The sequence below is a fragment of the Coregonus lavaretus genome (genome assembly GCF_964263955.1).
Source record: "Coregonus lavaretus genome assembly, chromosome: 1".
Taxonomy (NCBI): Eukaryota; Metazoa; Chordata; class Actinopteri; order Salmoniformes; family Salmonidae; genus Coregonus; species Coregonus lavaretus.
In genome coordinates this window covers 174,313-200,137 of record NC_139988.1, presented here as the reverse complement: position 1 = coordinate 200,137, position 25,825 = coordinate 174,313, and the positions used below count along the sequence as shown (strand labels likewise).

The following is a 25,825-nucleotide window of genomic DNA, read 5'->3' as shown; positions in this document are numbered from 1 at the left end:
CTCCGTAGTTGTTGTTTGGTAACATTGTTTGTTGCTGTTGTAGTAATGATCTAATATTCTATTCCATTAATAGCATGGCTGACACACACACACACGTTTGCACGCGTAAGCACGTACACACACACACACATTCACACACGCGCACACACACACACACACAACTGATTACTGTACATTTTGTGTTAATTCATTGCAGTGTCCTACCCCCTCTTATGAATAGGGACCTGCAGTGTACAAATGATATCAGACAAAGCTGAACAGCTCCCCTCCAGTGTATGCAATACAGATTAGCAGGTGTTCAACCAGCAGCAAGCACAACACACACACACATGCACACACACACACACAGACTTACACACGCACACACACAAGCGCGCACACACACACATACACACGCACACACGCATGCACACACACACATACACACACACACACGCATGCACACACACACATACACACACACACACGCATGCACACACATACAGACACACGCACACACACCGTACCTTAGACATACACAGGAACGTTGGCTGGCATTGAAGAATTCCGGATACCCCTTGACAGTTTGACCCCCTTAATTTTGTATGCAAAGAGGATTGTGTTCAATTAAACCTGCCTGATCCTGGCCAGGAAACTAATAGACAACAACCCATTCATCTCCTACACCTTGATTAATTATCATAATGAAGATTTTAATGACGAACTCGAGGACAGACTTTAATGAAGAGAACACAACTCAAGTAGTCCACAGACTTTAACGAAGAGAACACAACTCAAGTAGTCCACAGACTTAATACAAAGAGAACACAACTAAAGTAGTCCACAGACTTTAACGAAGAGAACACAATAATAATAATAATAATAATAATATGCCATTTAGCAGATGCTTTTATCCAAAGTGACTTACAGTCATGCGTGCATACATTTTTGTGTATGGGTGGTCCCGGGGATCGAACCCACTACCTTGGCGTTACAAGCGCCATGCTCTACCAGCTGAGCTACAGAGGACCACAGAGTACCACAACTCAAGTAGTCCACAGACTTTAACGAAGAGAACACAACTCAAGTAGTCCACTGACTTAATACAAAGAGAACACAACTCACGTAGTGTACTGACTTAATACAAAGAGAACACAACTCACGTAGTGTACTGACTTAATACAAAGAGAACACAACTCACGTAGTTCACTGACTTAATACAAAGAGAACACAACTCATGTAGTTCACTGACTTAATACAAAGAGAACACAACTCACATAGTGTACTGACTTAATACAAAGATAACACAACTCACGTAGTGTACTGACTTAATACAAAGAGAACACAACTCACGTAGTTCACTGACTTAATACAAAGAGAACACAACTCACATGGTTCACTGACTTAATACAAAGAGAACACAACTCACGTAGTGTACTGACTTAATACAAAGAGAACACAACTCACGTAGTTCACTGACTTAATACAAAGAGAACACAACTCACGTAGTGTACTGACATAATACAAAGAGAACACAACTCACGTAGTGTACTGATGTAATACAAAGAGAACACAACTCACGTAGTGTACTGACTTAATACAAAGAGAACACAACTCACATAGTCCACTGACTTAATACAAAGAGAACACAACTCACATAGTCCACTGACTTAATACAAAGAGAACACAACTCACGTAGTGTACTGACTTAATACAAAGAGAACACAACTCACGTAGTGTACTGACTTAATACAAACAGAACACAACTCACGTAGTGTACTGACTTAATACAAAGAGAACACAACTCACGTAGTGTACTGACTTAATACAAAGAGAACACAACTCATGTAGTCCACTGACTTAATACAAAGAGAACACAACTCACGTAGTGTACTGACTTAATACAAAGAGAACACAACTCACGTAGTGTACTGACTTAATACAAAGAGAACACAACTCACGTAGTGTACTGACTTAATACAAAGAGAACACAACTCACGTAGTGTACTGACTTAATACAAAGAGAACACAACTCACATAGTCCACTGACTTAATACAAAGAGAACACAACTCACGTAGTCCACTGACTTAATACAAAGAGAACACAACTCACGTAGTGTACTGACTTAATACAAAGAGAACACAACTCACGTAGTGTACTGACTTAATACAAAGAGAACACAACTCACGTAGTCCACTGACTTAATACAAAGAGAACACAACTCACGTAGTGTACTGACTTAATACAAAGAGAACACAACTCACGTAGTCCACTGACTTAATACAAAGAGAACACAACTCACGTAGTCCACTGACTTAATACAAAGAGAACACAACTCACGTAGTCCACTGACTTAATACAAAGAGAACACAACTCACGTAGTGTACTGACTTAATACAAAGAGAACACAACTCACGTAGTGTACTGACTTAATACAAAGAGAACACAACTCACGTAGTCCACTGACTTAATACAAAGAGAACACAACTCACGTAGTGTACTGACTTAATACAAAGAGAACACAACTCACGTAGTCCACTGACTTGAACGTAGAGTACGGGGAGAAAAATTGAAGAACTCAACTCAAGTCATGCAGTGAAAGTCCTCATAGATTTGGCTGAGGTTTGTTTTCAAAATGCAAATTGTGATCGTGGGCTTTCTCTTTGTCGGTTTGCTCTGCTAAACAGTTTTGAAACAAAGATACATTATATAAAGACAAATGATAGTAGTAAAAAAGCTTTGGAGCACCTTAAATTACATTTTGGGCAAAATGGCGAACTGGGCTCCATCATTCATTGAATCAGATTGCTCATTCATCACAAAACCCACTGATATTTCCAGAGGTCTCTTCACAGTCCCCAAGTCCAGAACAGACTATGGGAGGCGCACAGTACTACATAGAGCCATGACTACATGGAACTCTATTCCACATCAACTAGCTCATGCAAGCAGTAAAATCAGATTTAAAAAACAGATAAAAATACACTTATGGAACAGTGTAAAGAGACACACACACAGGCACAGACACGCACACACACACATGATAACATAAGCACTATACACACACGTACACATGGATTTTGTGTTGTATATATGTGGTAGTGGCCTGAGGGCACTCACTTAAAGTGTTGTGAAAAGTGGACTCCACAAGGTGTCAAGCGTTCCAAAGGGATGCAGGCCCATGTTGACTCCAATGCTTCCCACAGTTGGCTGGATGTCCTTTGGGTGGTGGACCAATCTTGATACACAGGGAAAACTGTTGAGCGTGGAAAAACCCAGCAGCGTTGCAGTTCTTGACACACTCATACCGGTGCGCCTGACACCTACTACCATACCCCGTTCAAAGGCACTTAAATATTTTGTCACCCTCTGAATGGCACACATACACAATCCATGTCTCAATTGTCTCGAGGCTTACAAATCCTTCTTTAACCTGTCTCCTCCCCTTCATCTACACTGATTGAAGTGGATTTAACAGGTGACATCAATAAGGGATCATAGCTTTCACCTGGATTCACCTGGTCAGTCTATGTCATGGAAAGAGAAGGTGTTCCTAATGTTTTGTCCACTCAGTGTATACAGAAGTAACAAATGCTAACAAAGTCGTACCTTGAAAAGCCTTGAACATTTTAAAAGAGGTGGGTGGTAGTTGGAGGATACAGTAGTGGAAATTCCAAGTCAACCATGACTATTCCACAGATTAAAGCTACAATCTGCGATCTGGGAAGTTACAAATGCATATGTCTTACACTGAACAAAAATATAAACGTAACATGCAACAATTTCAAAGATTTTACTGAGTTACAGTTCATATATAAGGATATCAGTAAATTGCAATAAATTCATTAGGCCCTAATCTATGGATTTCACATGACTGGGAATACAGATATGCATCTGTTGGTCACAGATAATTAAAGAAATTGGTGCGTGGATCAGAAAACCAGTCAGTATCTGGTGTGACCATAATTTGCCTCATGCAGTGTGACACATCTCCTTCACATAGAGTTGATCAGGCTGGTGATTGTGGCCTGTGGAATGTTGTCCCACTCCTTTTCAATGGCTGTGCAAAGTTGCGGGATATTGGTGGGAACTGGAACACTGTTGTACACGTCGATCCAGAGCATCGAAACATGCTCAATGGGTGAGATATCTGGTGAGTATGCAGGCCATGGAAGCCTCCAGAAATTTGTGCAGATCTTTGCAACATGGGGCTATGCATTATCATGCTGAAACATGAGGTGATGGCGGCGGATGAATGGCACGACAATGGGCCTCAGGATCTCGTCACAGTATCTCTGTGCATTCAAATTGAAATCGATCAAATGCAATTGTGTTAGTTGACCGAAGTTTATGCATGCCCATACCATAACCCCACCGCCACCGTGGGGGACTTTGTTCACAACATTGACATCAGCAGACCGCTTGCCATCTGCCCGGTACAGTTGAAACCGGGATTCATCCGTGAAGAGCACACTTCTCCAGCGTGCCAGTGGCCATCGAAGGTGAGCATTTGCCCACTGAGGTCGGTTACGACGCCGAACTACAGTCAGGTCAAGACCCTGGTGAGGACGACGAGCACACAGATGAGCTTCCCTGAGACTTTTTCGGACAGTTTGTGCAAACCCACAGTTTCATCAGCTGTCCGGGTGGCTGGTCTCAGACGATTTGTAGGTCCTGGGCTGGCGTGGTTACACAGGGTTTGCAGTTATGAGGCCGGTTGGATGTACTGCCAAATTCTCTAAAACGACATTGTAGGCAGCTTATGGTAGAGAAATTAACATTCAATTATCTGGCAACAGCGCTGGTGGACATTCCTGCAGTCAGTATGCCAATTGCACACTCCCTCAAAACTTGAGACCTCTGTGGCATTGTGTTGTGTGACAAAACGGCACATTTTAGTGGCCTTTTATTGTCCCCAGCAAAAGGTGCACCTGTGCAATGATCATGCTGTTTAATCAGCTTCTTGATATGCCACACCTGTCAGGTGGATTCATTATCTTGGCAAAGTAGAAATGCTCACTAACAGGGATGTAAACACATTTGTGCACAACATTTTAAGAGAAATAAGCCTTTTGTCCATATGAAAAATGTCTGGGATCTTTTATTTCAACTCATGAAACAAGGGACCAACACTTTATGTTGCGTTTATATTTTTGTTCTGTATGCATTTCCCCAGCCCCGTCCCTCAGCTTTTTACCAAAACAAGTGGTGGTACTAATTTTTTTCTAATGCCAGATTGTAGCTTTAAACATATTTTCCCAGGAGAGGTATTTCTGGCTGAGTGGGATGTTGTAGTATAACATTCTTAAGTATTCATATGAATATAATTAAACGCTGCATATAGTAACAACTGTATCACAATATTATTACTCAACGTGTGGGAGATTAAACTTGGGTACCATATTGGGCAACAAAACCTAATTGACGCTAAGCTCATTCAGTGAGACATTTGTTGGCAGCGGTGGGATAATATTACAGTTAAAGTCGGAAGTTTACATGCACTAAGTTGACTGTGCCTTTTAACAGCTTGGAAAATTCCAGAAAATGATGTCATGGCTTTAGAAGCTTCTGATAGGCTAATTGACATCATTTGAGTCAATTGGAGGTGCACCTGTGGATGTATTTCAAGGCCTACCTTCAAACTCAGTGCCTCTTTGCTTGACATCATGGGAAAATCAAAAGAAATCAGCCAAGACCTCAGGAAAAAAATGTGTAGACCTCCACAAGTCTGGTTCATCCTTGGGAGCAATTTCCAAACACCTGAAGGTACCATGTTTATCTGTACAAACAATAGTACGCAAGTATAAACACCATGGGACCACGCAGCCGTCATACCGCTCAGGAAGGAGACGCGTTCTGTCTCCTAGAGATTAACGTACTTTGTTGCGAAAAGTGCAAATCAATCCCAGAACAACAGCAAAGGACCTTGTGAAGATGCTGGAGGAAACAGGTACAAAAGTATCTATATCCACAGTAAAACGAGTCCTATATCGACATAACCTGAAAGGCCGCTCAGCAAGGAAGAAGCCACTGCTCCAAAACCGCCATAAAAAACCCAGACTACGGTTTGCAACTGCACATGGGGACAAAGATTGTACTTTTTGGAGAAATGTCCTCTGGTCTGATGAAACAACAATAGGAGTTTTTTTTGGGGGGATGGAAGTATTACATTTTACAGTTGTTGGAATCTGTCTCTTGGGTCAACGTTATGTTTGGAGGAAAAAGGGGGTAACTTGCCAGCCGAAGAACACCATCCCAACCGTGAAGCAACATCTCAAGACATCAGTCAGGAAGTTAAAGCTTGATCGCAAATGGGTCTTTCAAATGGACAATGACACCAAGCATACTTCCAAAGTTGTGGCAAAATGGCTTAAGGACAACAAAGTCAAGGTATTGGAGTGGCCATCACAAAGCCCTGACCTCAATCCTATAGAAAATGTGTGGGCAGAACTGAAAAAGCATGTGCGAGCAAGGAGGCCTACAAACCTGACTCAGTTACACCAGCTCTGTCAGGAGGAATGGGCCAAAATTCACCCAACTTATTGTGGGAAGCTTGTGGAAGGCTACCCAAAACATTTGACCCAAGTTAAACAATGTAAAGGCAATGCTACCAAATACTAATTGACTGTATGTAAACTTCTGACCCACTGGGAATGTGATGAAAGAAATAAAAGCTAAAATAAATCATTCTCTCTACTATTATTATGACATTTCACATTCTTAAAATAAAGTGGTGATCCTAACTGACCTAAGACAGGGAATTATTACAAGGATTAAATGTCAGGAATTGTGAAAAACTGAGTTTAAATGTATTTGGCTAAGGTGTATGTAAACTTCCAACTTCAACTGTATGTGTAGCTGTGGCAGGTTTTTAGGTATAAAACACTACAACTATGTTCTCTTTACATAGTTGGTCTATTGAACCAGGAAGTGGAATGGTCAAGGGCAATACTCATTGTATTACTGTATTGGGTATTACAATCTGTGCCTGGATGTCCTGAGCACTGCTGGCTTTCTGTTCTACCTGATAATAATTGTACCCACCTGGTGTCCCAGGTCTAAATCAAATTAAATCAAATGTATTTATAAAGCCCTTTTTACATCAGCAGATGACAGAAAGTGCTTATACAGAAACCCCAAACAGCAAACAATGCAGATGTAGAAGCACGGTGGCTAAAAACTCCCTAGAAAGGCAAAACCTAGGAAGAATCCTAGAGAGGAACCAGGCTCTGAGGGGTGGCCAGTCCTCTCCTGGCTATACTGGGTAGAGAGGAACCAGGCTCTGAGGGGTGGCCAGTCCTCTTCTGGCTGTGCCGGGTGGAGATTATAACAGTACATGGCCATTAAGGCCAGATTTTTCTTACATTTGACATTTACATTTTAGTCATTTAGCAGACGCTCTTATCCAGAGCGACTTACAGTTAGTGAGTGCATACATTAAAAAAAATGTTTTCATACTGGCCCACCTTCTTCAAGATGTTCAAACGTTCATAGATGACCAGCAGGGTCAAATAATAATCACAGTGGTTGTAGAGGGTGCAACAGGTCAGCACCTCAGGAGTAAATGTCAGTTGGCTTTTCATAGCCGAGCATTCCGAGGTCAAGACAGCAGGTGTGTGTGTGTGTGTGAGAGAGAGGGTCGAAAACAGCAGGTCCGGGACAAGGTAGCACGTCCGGTGAACAGGTCAAGGTTCCATAGCCGGAGGCAGAACAGTTGAAACTGGATCAGCAGCACGACCAGGTGGACTGGGGACAGCCAGGAGTCTTCAGGACAGGTAATCCTGAGGCATGGTCCTAGGGCTCAGGTCCTCCCAGAGGTAGAGATAGATGGGGGAGGGAGAGAGTGATGGGAGAATTAGAGGGAGCATTCTTCAATTCACACAGGACACCAGATAAGACAGGAGAATTACACCAGATAGGACAGACTGACCCTAGCCCCCCGGCACATAGACTATTGCACATAATTTGCCAAAGCACAGCCCCCACACCACTAGAGGGATATAAACAGACCACCAACTTACTACCCTGAGACAAGGCTGAGTATAGCCCAGGAAGATCTCCTCCACCGCATGAGCCTGAGAGGGTCGCAAAACCGGACAGGAAGATCACGTCAGTGACTCAACCCACTTAAGTTGAGTATAGCGAAAAAGGCCTGGCACGACGTGACGCACCCCTCCTAGGGACGGCATGGGAGAGCACTAGTAAGCCAGTGACTCAGTCCCCAATAGGGTCAGAGGCAGAGAATCAAAGTGGAGAGAGGGGAGCCGGCCAGGCAGAGACAGCAAGGGCGGTGCGTCGCTCCAGTGCCTTGCCGTTCACCTTCGCACCCCTGGGCCAGACTCCACTCAATCATAGGACCTATTGAAGAGAGTCTTCAGTAACGACTTAAAGGTCGAGACCGAGTCTGCATCTCTCACATGGATAAGGAGAAAGCCCTGCCTCCAGCTGTTTGCTTCGAAATTCTAGGGACAATAAGGAGGCCTGCATCTTGTGACCGTAGCGTACGTGTAGGTATGTACGGCAGGACCTAATCGGAGAGATAGGTACGAGAAAGTCCATGTAATGCTTTGTAAGTTAGCAGTAAAACCTTGAAATCAGCCCTAGCCTCAACAGGAGGCTAGCACTGGAGTAATATGATCACATTTTTATCAGTCCCTGATAAGAGGGGAAGAATGAAAATCAGCAGTGGAACTGGACTGGAGGTCCAGATTGGAGTATCCCTGCTCTATTATTTAGTGACATCATCACTGTATCATTTCATTTCCTGTATTCCAGACTTACAATGTATCATTTAACTTCCTGGATTCCAGACTTACGATGTATCATTTCACTTTGTTTATTCCAGACTTACGATGTATCATTTCACTTCCTGTATTCCAGACTTACGACGAATCATTTCACTTCCTGTATTCCAGACTTACGATGTATAATTTCACTTCCTGTATTCCAGACATACGAGTGCCTCTGTGTCCCCGGATGGGAGGGCAAGTTCTGCCAACAGGAAATAGACGAGTGTTCGTCACAGCCGTGCAAAAACAACGCCACCTGTACCGACCTCCTCAACAGCTACAGGTTGGTACCACAGTAGGGTTGTGTCTGATTCTCACCCTAGGGCAAAGCTACCAGTAGGTACCACAGAAAGGTTGTGTCTGATTCTCACCCTAGGGAAAGCTACCAGTAGGTACCACAGTAGGGTTGTGTCTGATTCTCACCCTAGGGCAAAGCTACCAGTAGGTACCACAGTAGGGTTGTGTCTGATTCTCACCCTAGGGCAAAGCTACCAGTAGGTACCACAGTAGGGTTGTGTCTGATTCTCACCCTAGGGCAAAGCTACCAGTAGGTACCACAGTAGGGTTGTGTCTGATTCTCACCCTAGGGCAAAGCTACCAGTAGGTACCACAGTAGGGTTGTGTCTGATTCAGACCATAGGGCAAAGCTACCAGTAGGTACCACAGTAGGGTTGTGTCTGATTCTCACCCTAGGGCAAAGCTACCAGTAGGTACCACAGAAAGGTTGTGTCTGATTCTCACCCTAGGGAAAGCTACCAGTAGGTACCACAGTAGGGTTGTGTCTGATTCTCACCCTAGGGCAAAGCTACCAGTAGGTACCACAGAAAGGTTGTGTCTGATTCTCACCCTAGGGCAAAGCTACCAGTAGGTACCACAGTAGGGTTGTGTCTGATTCAGACCATAGGGCAAAGCCAAGCTGTACTGGGCTGGCCTGGTTACAGATCCACCAACTGAAAAGAACAATTTGAAAAGAACATATCAGAGCCAGTACAGTGTGGGTCCACCCTATAGTGTTAATCAGCCAGTGCAGTGTGGGTCCACCTTACAGTGTTAATCAGACAGTACAGTGTGGGTCCACCCTATAGTGTTAATCAGACAGTACAGTGTGGGTCCAGCCTATAGTGTTAATCAGACAGTACAGTGTGGGTCCACCCTATAGTGTTAATCAGACAGTACAGTGTGGGTCCACCCTATAGTGTTAATCAGACAGTACAGTGTGGGTCCACCCTATAGTGTTAATCAGACAGTACAGTGTGGGTCCACCCTATAGTGTTAATCAGACAGTACAGTGTGGGTCCACCCTATAGTGTTAATCAATCACAGTCAGTGTCCTTGCATCAGTCTACGCAGTCACATAATAAATGCAAGGAGGCCTTGCTCAGATAGCCTGGGGTGGTCTAGCTGTTATGGCCTCTGCCTCCAGCACTGGCAAACCCATGTTGGCGTGGGTTCGAATCCAGCCCACTGCCCTTGTAACACGAACCCTCTCCTATCTTTCCTCTCACTCTCTCTATCCAAGAAAATATGAAAAATACCAGAGAGAGAGAAGGAGGAAAATGCTCAGATAGTGATCATATTTAGTGATTATATTTCCACCTAGCTACCAGCAGCAGCGATAATGAACTGCAGATGGCAGGTCAAACTAATGAATCAATCAATGGCTCGCAGCATGAAGGGTTTCTGGGGATCTGTGAGTCATCGGGAGGGAAAACGGCTGTATTTGCTCTACCTAATGTGTCTTCACACTTGGGGAGAGACAGAGAGAGAGGAGGGGGAGAGAGAGAGGGAGATAGAGGATGGAGAGACGGAGATAGAGGATGGAGAGATAGAGGAGGGGGAGGATGGAGAGACAGAGAGAGAGAGGAGGGGGGGGAGAGGATGAGAGACGGAGATAGAGGATGGAGAGATAGAGGAGGGGGAGGATGGAGAGACAGAGAGAGAGGAGGGGGAGAGAGAGGGAGATAGAGGATGGAGAGACGGAGATAGAGGATGGAGAGATAGAGGAGGGGGAGGATGGAGAGATAGAGGAGGGGGAGGATGGAGAGAGAGAGAGGAGGGGGAGAGAGAGAGGGAGATAGAGGATGGAGAGATAGAGGAGGGGGAGGATGGAGAGATAGAGGAGGGGGAGGATGGAGAGACAGAGAGAGAGGAGGGGGAGAGAGAGAGGGAGAGGATGGAGAGACGGAGATAGAGGATGGAGAGATAGAGGAGGGGGAGGAGAGATAGAGGAGGGGGAGGATGGAGAGATAGAGGAGGGGGAGGAGAGAGAGAGGAGGGAGGGAAAACTGGTATATCTGCTCTACCTTGAGGGAGGAGGGGAGGAGAGAGCGAGAGAGAGAACTTAAGTTCACACAGGACACCACATAAGAGAGAGGATAGAGGGAAATAACATGTTAGTTAAATCATTAACACATATCATTTATTTTGTAGAAACGATCCCCAACCTTTGTATTATATGTGAATATCAATATCAACCAGAGCTCTCCTTTCCTACCGGTTCCCTCTTAATGTTATGTTGCTAGTTACATCATAAACACATAGGCCTATAATTTATTTTTAAAGAAAATATATCCAACCTTTGTGTAGAGAACACCAATACCAACCCTAACTCCTTCTGTCTCCCCAGGTGTCTGTGCCCGCGGGGCTGGGCAGGTGTGGACTGCTCTGTGGATGTGGATGAGTGTGACTCTGGGCCCTGTCTGAACGGAGCTCAGTGTCAGGAGTCACCCCTACCTGGGGAGTTCAGCTGCACCTGCCCCCCCTTCTTCAGTGGGCCCTTATGCAATGTACCCTTTGACCCCTGTGACCCCGCCCACGACCCCTGCCTGCACAATGCCACCTGCCTGACTCATTCTGATGGAACAGCAGCCTGCAGATGCCGACCCGGTGAGCTACTATTAGTTCCTGTGGTGTAGTCCAGTGATCTACTATTATAGCCTGTGGTGTAGTCCAGTGAGCTGCTATTAGTTCCTGTGGTGTAGACCAGTGAGCTACTATTATAGACTGTGGTGTAGTCCAGTGAGCTACTATTAGTTCCTGTGGTGTAGTCCAGTGAGCTACCATTATAGCCTGTGGTGTAGACCAGTGAACTACTATTAGTTCCTGTGGTGTAGACCAGTGTACTACTATTAGTTCCTGTGGTGTAGACCAGTGATCTACTATTATAGCCTGTGGTGTAGTCCAGTGAGCTACTAATATAGCATGTGGTGTAGTCCAGTGAGCTACTATTAGTTCATGTGGTGTAGTCCAGTGAGCTACTATTAGTTCCTGTGGTGTAGTCCAGTGAGCTACTATTAGTTCCTATGGTGTAGACCAGTGAACTACTATTAGGTCCTGTAGTGTAGACCAGTGGTCTACTATTATAGCCTGTGGTGTAGTCCAGTGAGCTACTATTAGTTCCTGTGGTGTAGTCCAGTTAGCTACTATTATAGCCTGTGGTGTAGACCAGTGAACTACTATTAGTTCCTGTGGTGTAGACCAGTGAACTACTATTAGTTCTTGATGTGTAGACCAGTGATCTACTATTATAGCCTGTGTTGGTGTCCAGTGAGCTACTATTATAGCCTGTGGTGTAGACCAGTGAACTACTATTAGTTCATGTGGTGTAGACCAGTGAATTACTATTAGTTCCTGTGGTGTAGACCAGTGATCTACTATTATAGCCTGTGGTATAGTCCAGTGAGCTACTATTATAGCCTGTGGTGTAGTCCAGTGAGCTACTATTAGTTCCTGTGGTGTAGACCAGTGAGCTATTCGTTCCTGTGGTGTAGTCCAGTGAACTACTATTAGTTCCTGTGGTGTAGTCCAGTAAGCTACTATTAGTTCCTGTGGTGTAGTCCAGTGAACTACTATTAGTTCCTGTGGTGTAGTCCAGTAAGCTACTATTAGTTCCTGTGGTGTAGTCCAGTGAGCTACTATTAGTTCCTGTGGTGTAGACGCATGAGCTACTATTAGTTCCTGTGGTGTAGACCAGTGAGCTACTATTAGTTCCTGTGGTGTAGTCCAGTGAACTACTATTATAGCCTGTGGTGTAGACCAGTGATCTACTATTAGTTCCTGTGGTGTAGACCAGTGAGCTACTATTATAGCCTGTGGTGTAGTCCAGTGAGCTACTAATATAGCATGTGGTGTAGTCCAGTGAGCTACTATTAGTTCATGTGGTGTAGTCCAGTGAGCTACTATTAGTTCCTGTGGTGTAGTCCAGTGAGCTACTATTAGTTCCTGTAGTGTAGACCAGTGAACTACTATTAGTTCCTGTGGTGTAGACCAGTGGTCTACTATTATAGCCTGTGGAGTAGTCCAGTGAGCTACTATTAGTTCCTGTGGTGTAGACCAGTGAGCTACTATTAGTTATTGTGGTGTAGACCAGTGAACTACTATTAGTTCCTGTGTTGTAGTCCAGTGAGCTACTATTAGTTCCTGTGGTGTAGACCAGTGAACTACTATTAGTTCCTGTGGTGTAGACCAGTGATCTACTATTATAGCCTGTGGTGTAGTCCAGTGAGCTACTATTATAGCCTGTGGTGTAGTCCAGTGAGCTACTATTAGTTCATGTGGTGTAGTCCAGTGAGCTACTATTAGTTCATGTGGTGTAGTCCAGTGAGCTACTATTAGTTCCTGTGGTGTAGTCCAGTGAGCTACTATTAGTTCCTATGATGTAGACCAGTGAACTACTATTAGGTCCTGTAGTGTAGACCAGTGGTGTACTATTATAGCCTGTGGTGTAGTCCAGTGAGCTACTATTAGTTCCTGTGGTGTAGTCCAGTTAGCTACTATTATAGCCTGTGGTGTAGACCAGTGAACTACTATTAGTTCCTGTGGTGTAGACCAGTGAACTACTATTAGTTCTTGATGTGTAGACCAGTGATCTACTATTATAGCCTGTGTTGGTGTCCAGTGAGCTACTATTATAGCCTGTGGTTTAGACCAGTGAACTACTATTAGTTCATGTGGTGTAGACCAGTGAATTACTATTAGTTCCTGTGGTGTAGACCAGTGATCTACTATTATAGCCTGTGGTATAGTCCAGTGAGCTACTATTATAGCCTGTGGTGTAGTCCAGTGAGCTACTATTAGTTCCTGTGTTGTAGACCAGTGAGCTACTATTAGTTCCTGTGGTGTAGACCAGTGAGCTATTAGTTCCTGTGGTGTAGTCCAGTGAACTACTATTAGTTCCTGTGGTGTAGTCCAGTAAGCTACTATTAGTTCCTGTGGTGTAGTCCAGTGAACTACTATTAGTTCCTGTGGTGTAGTCCAGTAAGCTACTATTAGTTCCTGTGGTGTAGTCCAGTGAGCTACTATTAGTTCCTGTGGTGTAGACGCGTGAGCTACTATTAGTTCCTGTGGTGTAGACCAGTGAGCTACTATTAGTTCCTGTGGTGTAGTCCAGTGAACTACTATTATAGCCTGTGGTGTAGACCAGTGATCTACTATTAGTTCCTGTGGTGTAGACCAGTGAGCTACTATTATAGCCTGTGGTGTAGTCCAGTGAACTACTATTATAGCCTGTGGTGTAGTCCAGTGAGCTACTATTATAGCCTGTGGTGTAGTCCAGTGATCTACTATTAGTTACTGTGGTGTAGTCCAGTGAACTACTATTATAGCCTGTGGTGTAGGCCAGTGATCTACTATTATAGCCTGTGGTGTTGTCCAGTGAGCTACTATTAGTTCCTGTGGTGTAGACCAGTTAACTACTATTTGTTCCTGTGTTGTAGTCCAGTGAGCTACTATTAGTTCCTGTGGTGTAGACCAGTGAACTACTATTAGTTCCTGTGGTGTAGACCAGTGAACTACTATTAGTTCCTGTGGTGTAGACCAGTGATCTACTATTATAGCCTGTGGTGTAGTCCAGTGAGCTACTATTATAGCCTGTGTTGTAGTCCAGTAAGCTACTATTAGTTCATGTGGTGTAGTCCAGTGAGCTACTATTAGTTCCTGTGGTGTAGTCCAGTGAGCTACTATTAGTTCCTGTGGTGTAGTCCAGTGAGCTACTATTAGTTCCTATGGTGTAGACCAGTGAACTACTATTAGGTCCTGTGGTGTAGACCAGTGGTCTACTATTATAGCCTGTGGTGTAGTCCAGTGAGCTACTATTAGTTCCTGTGGTGTAGTCCAGTGAGCTACTATTATAACCTTTGGTGTAGCCCAGTGAACTACTATTAGTTCCTGTGGTGTAGACCAGTGAACTACTATTAGTTCCTGTGGTGTAGACCAGTGATCTACTATTATAGCCTGTGGTGTAGTCCAGTGAGCTACTATTATAGCCTGTGGTGTAGTCCAGTGAGCTACTATTAGTTCATGTGGTGTAGTCCAGTGAGCTACTATTAGTTCATGTGGTGTAGTCCAGTGAGCTACTATTAGTTCCTGTGATGTAGTCCAGTGAGCTACTATTAGTTCCTATGGTGTAGACCAGTGAACTACTATTAGGTCCTGTAGTGTAGACCAGTGGTGTACTATTATAGCCTGTGGTGTAGTCCAGTTAGCTACTATTATAGCCTGTGGTGTAGACCAGTGAACTACTATTAGTTCCTGTGGTGTAGACCAGTGAACTACTATTAGTTCTTGATGTGTAGACCATTGATCTACTATTATAACCTGTGTTGGTGTCCAGTGAGCTACTATTATAGCCTGTGGTGTAGACCAGTGAACTACTATTAGTTCCTGTGGTGTAGACCAGTGTACTACTGTTAGTTCCTGTGGTGTAGACCAGTGATCTACTATTATAGCCTGTGGTGTAGTCCAGTGAGCTACTAATATAGCATGTGGTGTAGTCCAGTGAGCTACTATTAGTTCATGTGGTGTAGTCCAGTGAGCTACTATTAGTTCCTGTGGTGTAGTCCAGTGAGCTACTATTAGTTCCTGTAGTGTAGACCAGTGAACTACTATTAGTTCCTGTGGTGTAGACCAGTGGTCTACTATTATAGCCTGTGGTGTAGACCAGTGAACTACTATTAGTTCCTGTGTTGTAGTCCAGTGAGCTACTATTAGTTCCTGTGGTGTAGACCAGTGAACTACTATTAGTTCCTGTGGTGTAGACCAGTGATCTACTATTATAGCCTGTGGTGTAATCCAGTGAGCTACTATTATAGCCTGTGGTGTAGTCCAGTGAGCTACTATTAGTTCATGTGGTGTAGTCCAGTGAGCTACTATTAGTTCCTGTGGTGTAGTCCAGTGAGCTACTATTAGTTCCTATGGTGTAGACCAGTGAACTACTATTAGGTCCTGTAGTGTAGACCAGTGGTCTACTATTATAACCTGTGGTGTAGTCCAGTGAGCTACTATTAGTTCCTGTGGTGTAGTCCAGTTAGCTACTATTATAGCCTGTGGTGTAGACCAGTGAACTACTATTAGTTCCTGTGGTGTAGACCAGTGAACTACTATTAGTTCTTGATGTGTAGACCAGTGATCTACTATTATAGCCTGTGTTGGTGTCCAGTGAGCTACTATTATAGCCTGTGGTGTAGACCAGTGAACTACTATTAGTTCATGTGGTGTAGACCAGTGAATTACTATTAGTTCCTGTGGTGTAGACCAGTGATCTACTATTATAGCCTGTGGTATAGTCCAGTGAGCTACTATTATAGCCTGTGGTGTAGTCCAGTGAGCTACTATTAGTTCCTGTGTTGTAGACCAGTGAGCTACTATTAGTTCCTGTGGTGTAGACCAGTGAGCTATTAGTTCCTGTGGTGTAGTCCAGTGAACTACTATTAGTTCCTGTGGTGTAGTCCAGTAAGCTACTATTAGTTCCTGTGGTGTAGTCCAGTGAGCTACTATTAGTTCCTGTGGTGTAGACACGTGAGCTACTATTAGTTCCTGTGGTGTTGACCAGTGAGCTACTATTAGTTCCTGTGGTGTAGTCCAGTGAACTACTATTATAGCCTGTGGTGTAGACCAGTGATCTACTATTAGTTCCTGTAGTGTAGACCAGTGAGCTACTATTATAGCCTGTGGTGTAGTCCAGTGAACTACTATTATAGCCTGTGGTGTAGTCCAGTGAGCTACTATTATAGCCTGTGGTGTAGTCCAGTGATCTACTATTAGTTCCTGTGGTGTAGTCCAGTGAACTACTATTATAGCCTGTGGTGTAGGCCAGTGAGCTACTATTATAGCCTGTGTTGTAGTCCAGTAAGCTACTATTATTTCATGTGGTGTAGTCCAGTGAGCTACTATTAGTTCCTGTGGTGTAGTCCAGTGAGCTACTATTAGTTCCTGTGGTGTAGTCCAGTGAGCTACTATTAGTTCCTATGGTGTAGACCAGTGAACTACTATTAGGTGATGTGGTGTAGACCAGTGGTCTACTATTATAGCCTGTGGTGTAGTCCAGTGAGCTACTATTATTTCCTGTGGTGTAATCCAGTGAGCTACTACTATAACCTTTGGTGTAGCCCAGTGAACTACTATTAGTTCCTGTGGTGTAGACCAGTGAACTACTATTAGTTATTGATGTGTAGACCATTGATCTACTATTATAACCTGTGTTGGTGTCCAGTGAGCTACTATTATAACTTGTGGTGTAGACCAGTGAACTACTATTAGTTCATGTGGTGTAGACCAGTGAACTACTATTAGTTCCTGTGGTGTAGACCAGTGATCTACTATTATAGCCTGTGGTGTAGTCCAGTGAGCTACTATTATAGCCTGTGGTGTAGTCCAGTGAGCTACTATTAGTTCCTGTGTTGTAGTCCAGTGATCTACTATTAGTTCCTTTGGTGTAGACCAGTGAGCTACTATTAGTTCCTTTGGTGTAGACCAGTGAGCTACTATTAGTTCCTGTGGTGTAGTCCAGTGAACTACTATTAGTTCCTGTGGTGTAGTCCAGTAAGCTACTATTAGTTCCAGTGGTGTAGTCCAGTGAACTACTATTAGTTCCTGTGGTGTAGTCCAGTAAGCTACTATTAGTTCCTGTGGTGTAGTCCAGTGAGCTACTATTAGTTCCTGTGGTGTAGACCCGTGAGCTACTATTAGTTCCTGTGGTGTAGACCAGTGAGCTACTATTAGTTCCTGTGGTGTCGTCCAGTGAACTACTATTAGTTCCTGTGGTGTAGACCAGTGAGCTACTATTATAGCCTGTGGTGTAGTCCAGTGAACTACTATTATAGCCTGTGGTGTAGTCCCGTGCTCTACTATTATAGCCTGTGGTGTAGTCCAGTGATCTACTATTAGTTCCTGTGGTGTAGACCAGTGAGCTACTATTAGTTCCTGTGGTGTAGTCCAGTGATCTACTATTAGTTCCTGTGGTGTAGTCTAGTGAACTACTATTAGTTCCTGTGGTGTAGTCCAGTAAGCTACTATTAGTTCCTGTGGTGTAGTCCAGTGAACTACTATTATAGCCTGTGGTGTAGTCCAGTGAGCTACTATTATAGCCTGTGGTGTAGTCCAGTGATCTACTATTAGTTCCTGTGGTGTAGTCCAGTGAACTACTATTATAGCCTGTGGTGTAGGCCAGTGAGCTACTATTATAGCCTGTGTTGTAGTCCAGTAAGCTACTATTATTTCATGTGGTGTAGTCCAGTGAGCTACTATTAGTTCCTGTGGTGTAGTCCAGTGAGCTACTATTAGTTCCTGTGGTGTAGTCCAGTGAGCTACTATTAGTTCCTATGGTGTAGACCAGTGAACTACTATTAGGTGATGTGGTGTAGACCAGTGGTCTACTATTATAGCCTGTGGTGTAGTCCAGTGAGCTACTATTAGTTCCTGTGGTGTAGTCCAGTGAGCTACTACTATAACCTTTGGTGTAGCCCAGTGAACTACTATTAGTTCCTGTGGTGTAGACCAGTGAACTACTATTAGTTCTTGATGTGTAGACCATTGATCTACTATTATAACCTGTGTTGGTGTCCAGTGAGCTACTATTATAACTTGTGGTGTAGACCAGTGAACTACTATTAGTTCATGTGGTGTAGACCAGTGAACTACTATTAGTTCCTGTGGTGTAGACCAGTGATCTACTATTATAGCCTGTGGTGTAGTCCAGTGAGCTACTATTATAGCCTGTGGTGTAGTCCAGTGAGCTACTATTAGTTCCTGTGTTGTAGTCCAGTGATCTACTATTAGTTCCTGTGGTGTAGACCAGTGAGCTACTATTAGTTCCTGTGGTGTAGACCAGTGAGCTATTAGTTCCTGTGGTGTAGTCCAGTGAACTACTATTAGTTCCTGTGGTGTAGTCCAGTAAGCTACTATTAGTTCCAGTGGTGTAGTCCAGTGAACTACTATTAGTTCCTGTGGTGTAGTCCAGTAAGCTACTATTAGTTCCTGTGGTGTAGTCCAGTGAGCTACTATTAGTTCCTGTGGTGTAGACCCGTGAGCTACTATTAGTTCCTGTGGTGTAGACCAGTGAGCTACTATTATAGCCTGTGGTGTAGTCCAGTGAACTACTATTATAGCCTGTGGTGTAGTCCCGTGCTCTACTATTATAGCCTGTGGTGTAGTCCAGTGATCTACTATTCGTTCCTGTGGTGTAGACCAGTGAGCTACTATTAGTTCCTGTGGTGTAGTCCAGTGATCTACTATTAGTTCCTGTGGTGTAGTCCAGTGAACTACTATTAGTTCCTGTGGTGTTGTCCAGTAAGCTACTATTAGTTCCTGTGGTGTAGTCCAGTGAACTACTGTTAGTTCCTGTGGTGTAGTCCAGTAAGCTACTATTAGTTCCTGTGGTGTAGTCCAGTGAACTACTATTAGTTCCTGTGGTGTAGTCCAGTGATCTACTATTAGTTCCTGTGGTGTAGTCCAGTGATCTACTATTAGTTCATGTGATGTCAGTGATCTACTATTAGTTCCTGTGGTGTAGTCCAGTAAGCTACTATTAGTTCCTGTGGTGTAGTCCAGTGAACTACTATTAGTTCCTGTGGTGTAGTCCAGTAAGCTACTATTAGTTCCTGTGGTGTAGTCCAGTGAGCTACTATTAGTTCCTGTGGTGTAGACCAGTGAGCTACTATTAGTTCCTGTGGTGTAGTCCAGTGATCTACTATTAGTTCCTGTGGTGTAGTCCAGTGATCTACTATTAGTTCCTGTGATGTCAGTGATCTACTATTAGTTCCTGTGGTGTAGTCCAGTGATCTACTATTAGTTCCTGTTGTGTAGACCAGTGAGCTACTATTATAGCCTGTGGTGTAGTCCAGTGAACTATTACTTCCTGTGGTGTAGTCCAGTGATCTACTATTAGTTCCTGTGGTGTAGTCCAGTGAGCTACTATTAGTTCCTGTGGTGTAGTCCAGTGATCTACTATTAGTTCCTGTGGTGTAGACCAGTGAGCTACTATTAGTTCCTGTGGTGTAGACCAGTGAGCTACTATTATAGCCTGTGGTGTAGTCCAGTGAACTCTTAGTTCCTGTGGTGTAGTCCAGTGATCTACTATTAGTTCCTGTGGTGTAGACCAGTGAGCTACTATTAGTTCCTGTGGTGTAGTCCAGTGAGCTAGTAGAGTAGATAACAATTCCAGTAGGATATTTGATGTAGACCAGTGATCTACTATTATACCAGTAGGATATTTGATGTAGCCCGGTGAGCTAAAACAGCCCTTCAGGTTGTGTAGTGCTGCCAAAATGCCCAATTAAATGTTTTTGAAATGAGAAAAACCATAGAAACAGAGTGCTTTCATGTAGCCTGCTTTCAGGTGGTGTAATGGCTCATAATGCCCAATTAAATGTTATGAAATAAAAAGGGTGAGTTGTCACAAACACAGCCACACAGAGTATACAAAACATGCTCTTTCCATGACATAGACTGACCAAGTGAAAGCTATGATCTCTAATTAATGTAACTTGTTAAATCCACTTCAATCAGTGTAGATTAAGGGGAGGAGACAGGTTAAAGAAGGATATTTAAGCCTTGAGACAACTGAGACATGGATTGTGTATGTGTGCCATTCAGAGGGTGAATGGGCAAGACAAAAGATTTAAGTGCCTTTGAACGGGGTATGGTAGTAGGTGTCAGGCGCACTGGTTTGATTGTGTCAGAAACTGCAACGCTGCTGGGTTTTTCTTGCTCAACAGTTTCCCGTGTGTATCAGGAATGGTCCACCACCCAAAGGTCATCCAGCCAACTTGACACAACTGTGGGAAACATTGGAGTCAACATGGGCCAGCATCCCTGTGGAAAGCTTTCGACACCTTGTAGTCCATGCCCCGACAACTTGAGGCTGTTCTGAGGGCAAACTCAATATTAGGAAGGTCTTCCAAATGTTTTGTACACTCAGTGTAGACACTGAGTACCTTGGTATAGGTCTCTCAGGTCGTGTGATGGGACTTTAATGTCCAATTAAATATTTAGACATGTACGAGAAAAAAAAATGTTTCAGTCTAGTGAACATGTTTACATTCCATCCATTTAGTCAGAGTCTGAGAATGAGACCTGTCACATAATAGGTGATACAAAATGGTCTTGCATTGTGTTTCACTGTTTTTGACTAGTTTCTGGTGTGGTGTGTGCGTGCTTGTGCATGCGCACGTGTGTGTGTGTGCGTGCTTGTGCGCGTGTGTTTGTGCGTGCTTGTGCGTGCTTGTGCGTGCTTGTGTGTGTGTGTGTGTGTGTGTGTGTGTGTGTGTGTGTGTGTGTGTGTGTGTGTGTGTGTGTGTGTGTGTGTGTGTGTGTGTGTGTGTGTGTGCCTGTAGGTTTGCTTAGCCCACATGGAGGACTGCAACAGATCTGTGCTGGTGTTTGTCCCTTATTGTCCCCAGCTTGTGGTTAGAATGATCAATGGCTCTAAGAACTAAACAACTGAACAGAACAACCTGTAGTTCTAACTAGACTAGTAGGCTCTCCCTCCCGTGTGTGTGTGTGTGTGTGTGTGTGTGTGTGTGTGTGTGTATTTGTGTGTGTGCTCGTGCGCGCGTGTGTGTGCGTGTAGAAGTGAAACACCCTACCAGAGGCTGTTGTTCATTCACTGTGGCATGTATGATGGGGAACAACAGATCTTATCAATTCACTGGGCAATTGCAATTCACCCCTGCAGATTTGATTTGCAGTTGTTCCAAGCTGTGCTGCAACAACCTGTTTATAAGGCAAGTTTGATGCGTGTTAGATAAATCTAATCAAATGAAACAATTTATTTGTTACATACTTCCTAAACAACAGCTGTAGACTAACAGTGAAATGCTTACTTAAGGGCCCTTCCCAACAATACAGAGAGAAAATAAAATAGAGAAATAATAAAACATGTAATAATAAAAGTAATAATAGATCCACAATGAGTAACGATAACTTGTCTATATACACGGGGTACCAGTACTGAGTAATGATAACTTGTCTATATACACGGGGTACCAGTACTGAGTAATGATAACTTGTCTATATACACGGGGTACCAGTACTGAGTAATGATAACTTGTCTATATACACGGGGTACCAGTACTGAGTAATGATAACTTGTCTATATACACGGGGTACCAGTACAGAGTCAATGTGCAGGGGTACGAGGTCATTGAGGTATGTATGTACAGTACCAGTCAAACGTTTGGACACACCTACTCATTCAAGGGTTTTTCTATATTATTACTATTTTATACATTGTAGAATAATAATGAAGACATCAAAACTATGAAATAACACATATGGAATCATGTAGTAACCAAAAAAATGTTAAACAAATCAAAATATATTTGAGATTTGAGATTCTTCAAAGTAGCCACCCGTTGCCTTGATGACAGCTTTGCACACTCTTGGCAAACATTTCTAAAAACCTGTTTTTGAAAAACAATTTAATCAATTTTAGTAAAGGGGTCTGAATACTTTCCGAAGGCACTGTACACACACTGCAGAGCACATTAGACATGATTGACATTAACTGTTTGTAAAATCAACACCACCCCTTGCCATCTTCCAGGTTAATTAACTGTACGAACGTTATACATTTTTAATTGGTGGTTGTATGTCGGCGAGGTGCGTGACACAAGGAGTGAACCAGAAGGGCCCACATCAGAGGCACAGAGATAGGATGATATGACTGGAGAAGGCACCATGTACAGTATCACAGAGATAGGATGATATGACTGGAGAAGGCACCATGTACAGTATCACAGAGATAGGATGATATGACTGGAGAAGGCACCATGTACAGTATCACAGAGATAGGATGATATGACTGGAGAAGGCACCATGTACAGTATCACAGAGATAGGATGATATGACTGGAGAAGGCACCATGTACAGTATCACAGAGATAGGATGATATGACTGGAGAAGGCACCATGTACAGTATCACAGAGATAGGATGATATGACTGGAGAAGGCACCATGTACAGTATCACAGAGATAGGATGATATGACTGGAGAAGGCACCATGTACAGTATCACAGAGATAGAATGATATGACCAGAGATGACACCACGTACAGTATCACAGAGATAGGATGATATGACTGGAGATGGCACCACGTACAGTATCACAGAGATAGGATGATATGACTGGAGATGGCACCACGTACAGAATCACAGAGATAGGATGATATGACTGGAGATGGCACCACATACAGTATCACAGAGATAGGATGATATGACTGGAGATGGCACCACATACAGTATCACAGAGATATGATGATATGACTGGAGATGGCACCACATACAGTATCACAGAGATAGGATGATATGACCGGAGATGGCACCACGTACAGTATCACAGAGATAGGATGATATGACCGGAGATGGCACCACGTACAGTATCACAGAGATAGGATGATATGACCGGAGATGGCACCACGTACAGTATCACAGAGATAGGATGATATGACTGGAGATGGCACCACGTACAGAATCACAGAGATAGGATGATATGACTGGAGATGGCACCACGTACAGTATCACAGAGATAAGATGATATGACTGGAGATGGCACCACGTACAGTATCACAGAGATAGGATGATATGACTGGAGATGGCACCACATACAGTATCACAGAGATAGGATGATATGACTGGAGATGGCACCACGTACAGTATCACAGAGATAGGATGATATGACTGGAGATGGCACCACGTACAGTATCACAGAGATAGGATGATATGACTGGAGATGGCACCACGTACAGTATCACAGAGATAGGATGATATGACCGGAGATGGCACCACGTACAGTATCACAGAGATAGGATGATATGACTGGAGATGGCACCACGTACAGTATCACAGAGATAGGATGATATGACCGGAGATGGCACCACGTACAGTATCACAGAGATAGGATGATATGACTGGAGATGGCACCACGTACAGTATCACAGAGATAGGATGATATGACCGGAGATGGCACCACGTACAGTATCACAGAGATAGGATGATATGACTGGAGATGGCACCACGTACAGTATCACAGAGATAGGATGATATGACTGGAGATGACACCACGTACAGTATCACAGAGATAGGATGATATGACTGGAGATGGCACCACGTACAGTATCACAGAGATATGATGATATGACCGGAGATGGCACTACGTACAGTATCACAGAGATAGGATGATATGACTGGAGATGGCACCACATACAGTATCACAGAGATAGGATGATATGACCGGAGATGGCACCACGTACAGTATCACAGAGATAGGATGATATGACTGGAGATGGCACCACATACAGTATCACAGAGATAGGATGATATGACTGGAGATGGCGCCACGTGTGTGTAGATGTGCGTGTGTGTGTGTGTGTGTGTGTGTGTGTGTGTGTGTGTGTCACCAGAGATGACATCACAGGCAGAAAGAAGTCTTGTGTAAATGAAGTGTTCATGTAATATTTATCACACAATGATGCATGGTTCCTATCTGGTACAAGCCCCTCCACACACACACACTCACAAAAACACACACACACTCACAAAAAACACACACACACACACACACACAAACCTCACACACCTCACACTGCATTACAGGAACAAGCCCTTGTACAGGATGTAATTATTTTAAAAGCAGAGTAAGAAAACAGGAATGGAATAACGTGTTCTCACCTAAAAGACCTGAGCTTCACTTTAACAGCCGGGGGTTAAGAATTGGTGTTGCCATAGTTTCCTCAACAGAGGAGGAAGGAGAGGAGGAGGAGAAGGAGAAGGAGGAAGAGGAGAAGAGAAGCAAAGGGAAGGATAGAGTGGCGTTAGAGTAGCTTAGTAAAACAGATGGTAATGTGTTGCACTCTGGGAAAAAGCATTCTTCAGAACCTCTCCTCCTCTCCCCTTCCCTCATCTCTTCTCCCCTTCCCTCATCTTTCCTCTCCTCTCTTCTCCTCTCTTTTCCTCTCCTCTCCTCTCCTCTTAGAAAAAAAGCTATCTTTAAAACATTTGTGGATATTTTTAGTTTTTTTGCGGGTGGGTGAAAGGATTCTACCTAGAACCATGAAGGGTGACTGGACAGGGATGAGCCAGAACAGCCCTTTATCTAAGAGTGTAGTTTCAGCAGAGCAGGTTGAGTGGTGACAAATAGAGCACCTTCAGCCCCTCAGTGTCATGGTGTCACCTCTGGGCCTGGTAGACACATGGTGATGATCGTGGCCACTCATGGAGCCTTGAGTACCTGTTTGTTGTCTGTGTAACCATGGTAGCGGGAAGGGTTTTCTTCTTCAAGGGTCTCTCCTGGAAATTGAAATCGGTGACTATAAAAAGAAACATATTCAAGGCATTGCTAAGATAGTTCCAAACCAATAGATATGCTTACAGACATAGCAGTGGAAAAGATGTACAGTCCAGTCCAGGTACCTTTCAAGTCCTATGTACATTCAAACGATTGTATAGTTCATAACCAATAGTATATAGACATAGGATATAGACATATATTCTCACCAACAATGTACATCCTACAGTACCATCCAGGTGAGTCAATGTTTGTGTCCCAAATAGTACCCTATTCCCTACATAATGCACTACATTTGACCAGGGCCCATAAGACTCTGGTCAAAATTAGTGCACTATAAAGGGAATGAGGTGCCATTTGGGACGCAACCAATATGTTTCCACCTGTTTGTCCCACCACCAGGTCTCTGATGTCTCCGTTAGCTCCTCTCAGCGCCACAGGGAGCTATTTGTGGAGAGAACCATTATATTGATGGGCTTGTTATGAATTGCAGCCCGGG

At 43.7% G+C, this 25,825-nt stretch overlaps 1 protein-coding gene across 1 annotated transcript in view; it reads left to right on the top strand.

Moving 5' to 3' along the window:
• Window positions 1-25,825, top strand: part of LOC311118650 (uncharacterized protein) — a gene marked incomplete at both ends in the record, with an annotated part of 194,103 nt that overhangs the window by 152,295 nt on the left and 15,983 nt on the right. Inside the window, 2 exons of the mRNA XM_084157660.1 lie at window positions 8,931-9,052; window positions 11,396-11,655. Of these exons, the coding sequence (XP_084013786.1) occupies window positions 8,931-9,052; window positions 11,396-11,655 (382 nt within the window). The remainder of the gene's footprint in view (window positions 1-8,930; window positions 9,053-11,395; window positions 11,656-25,825) is intronic.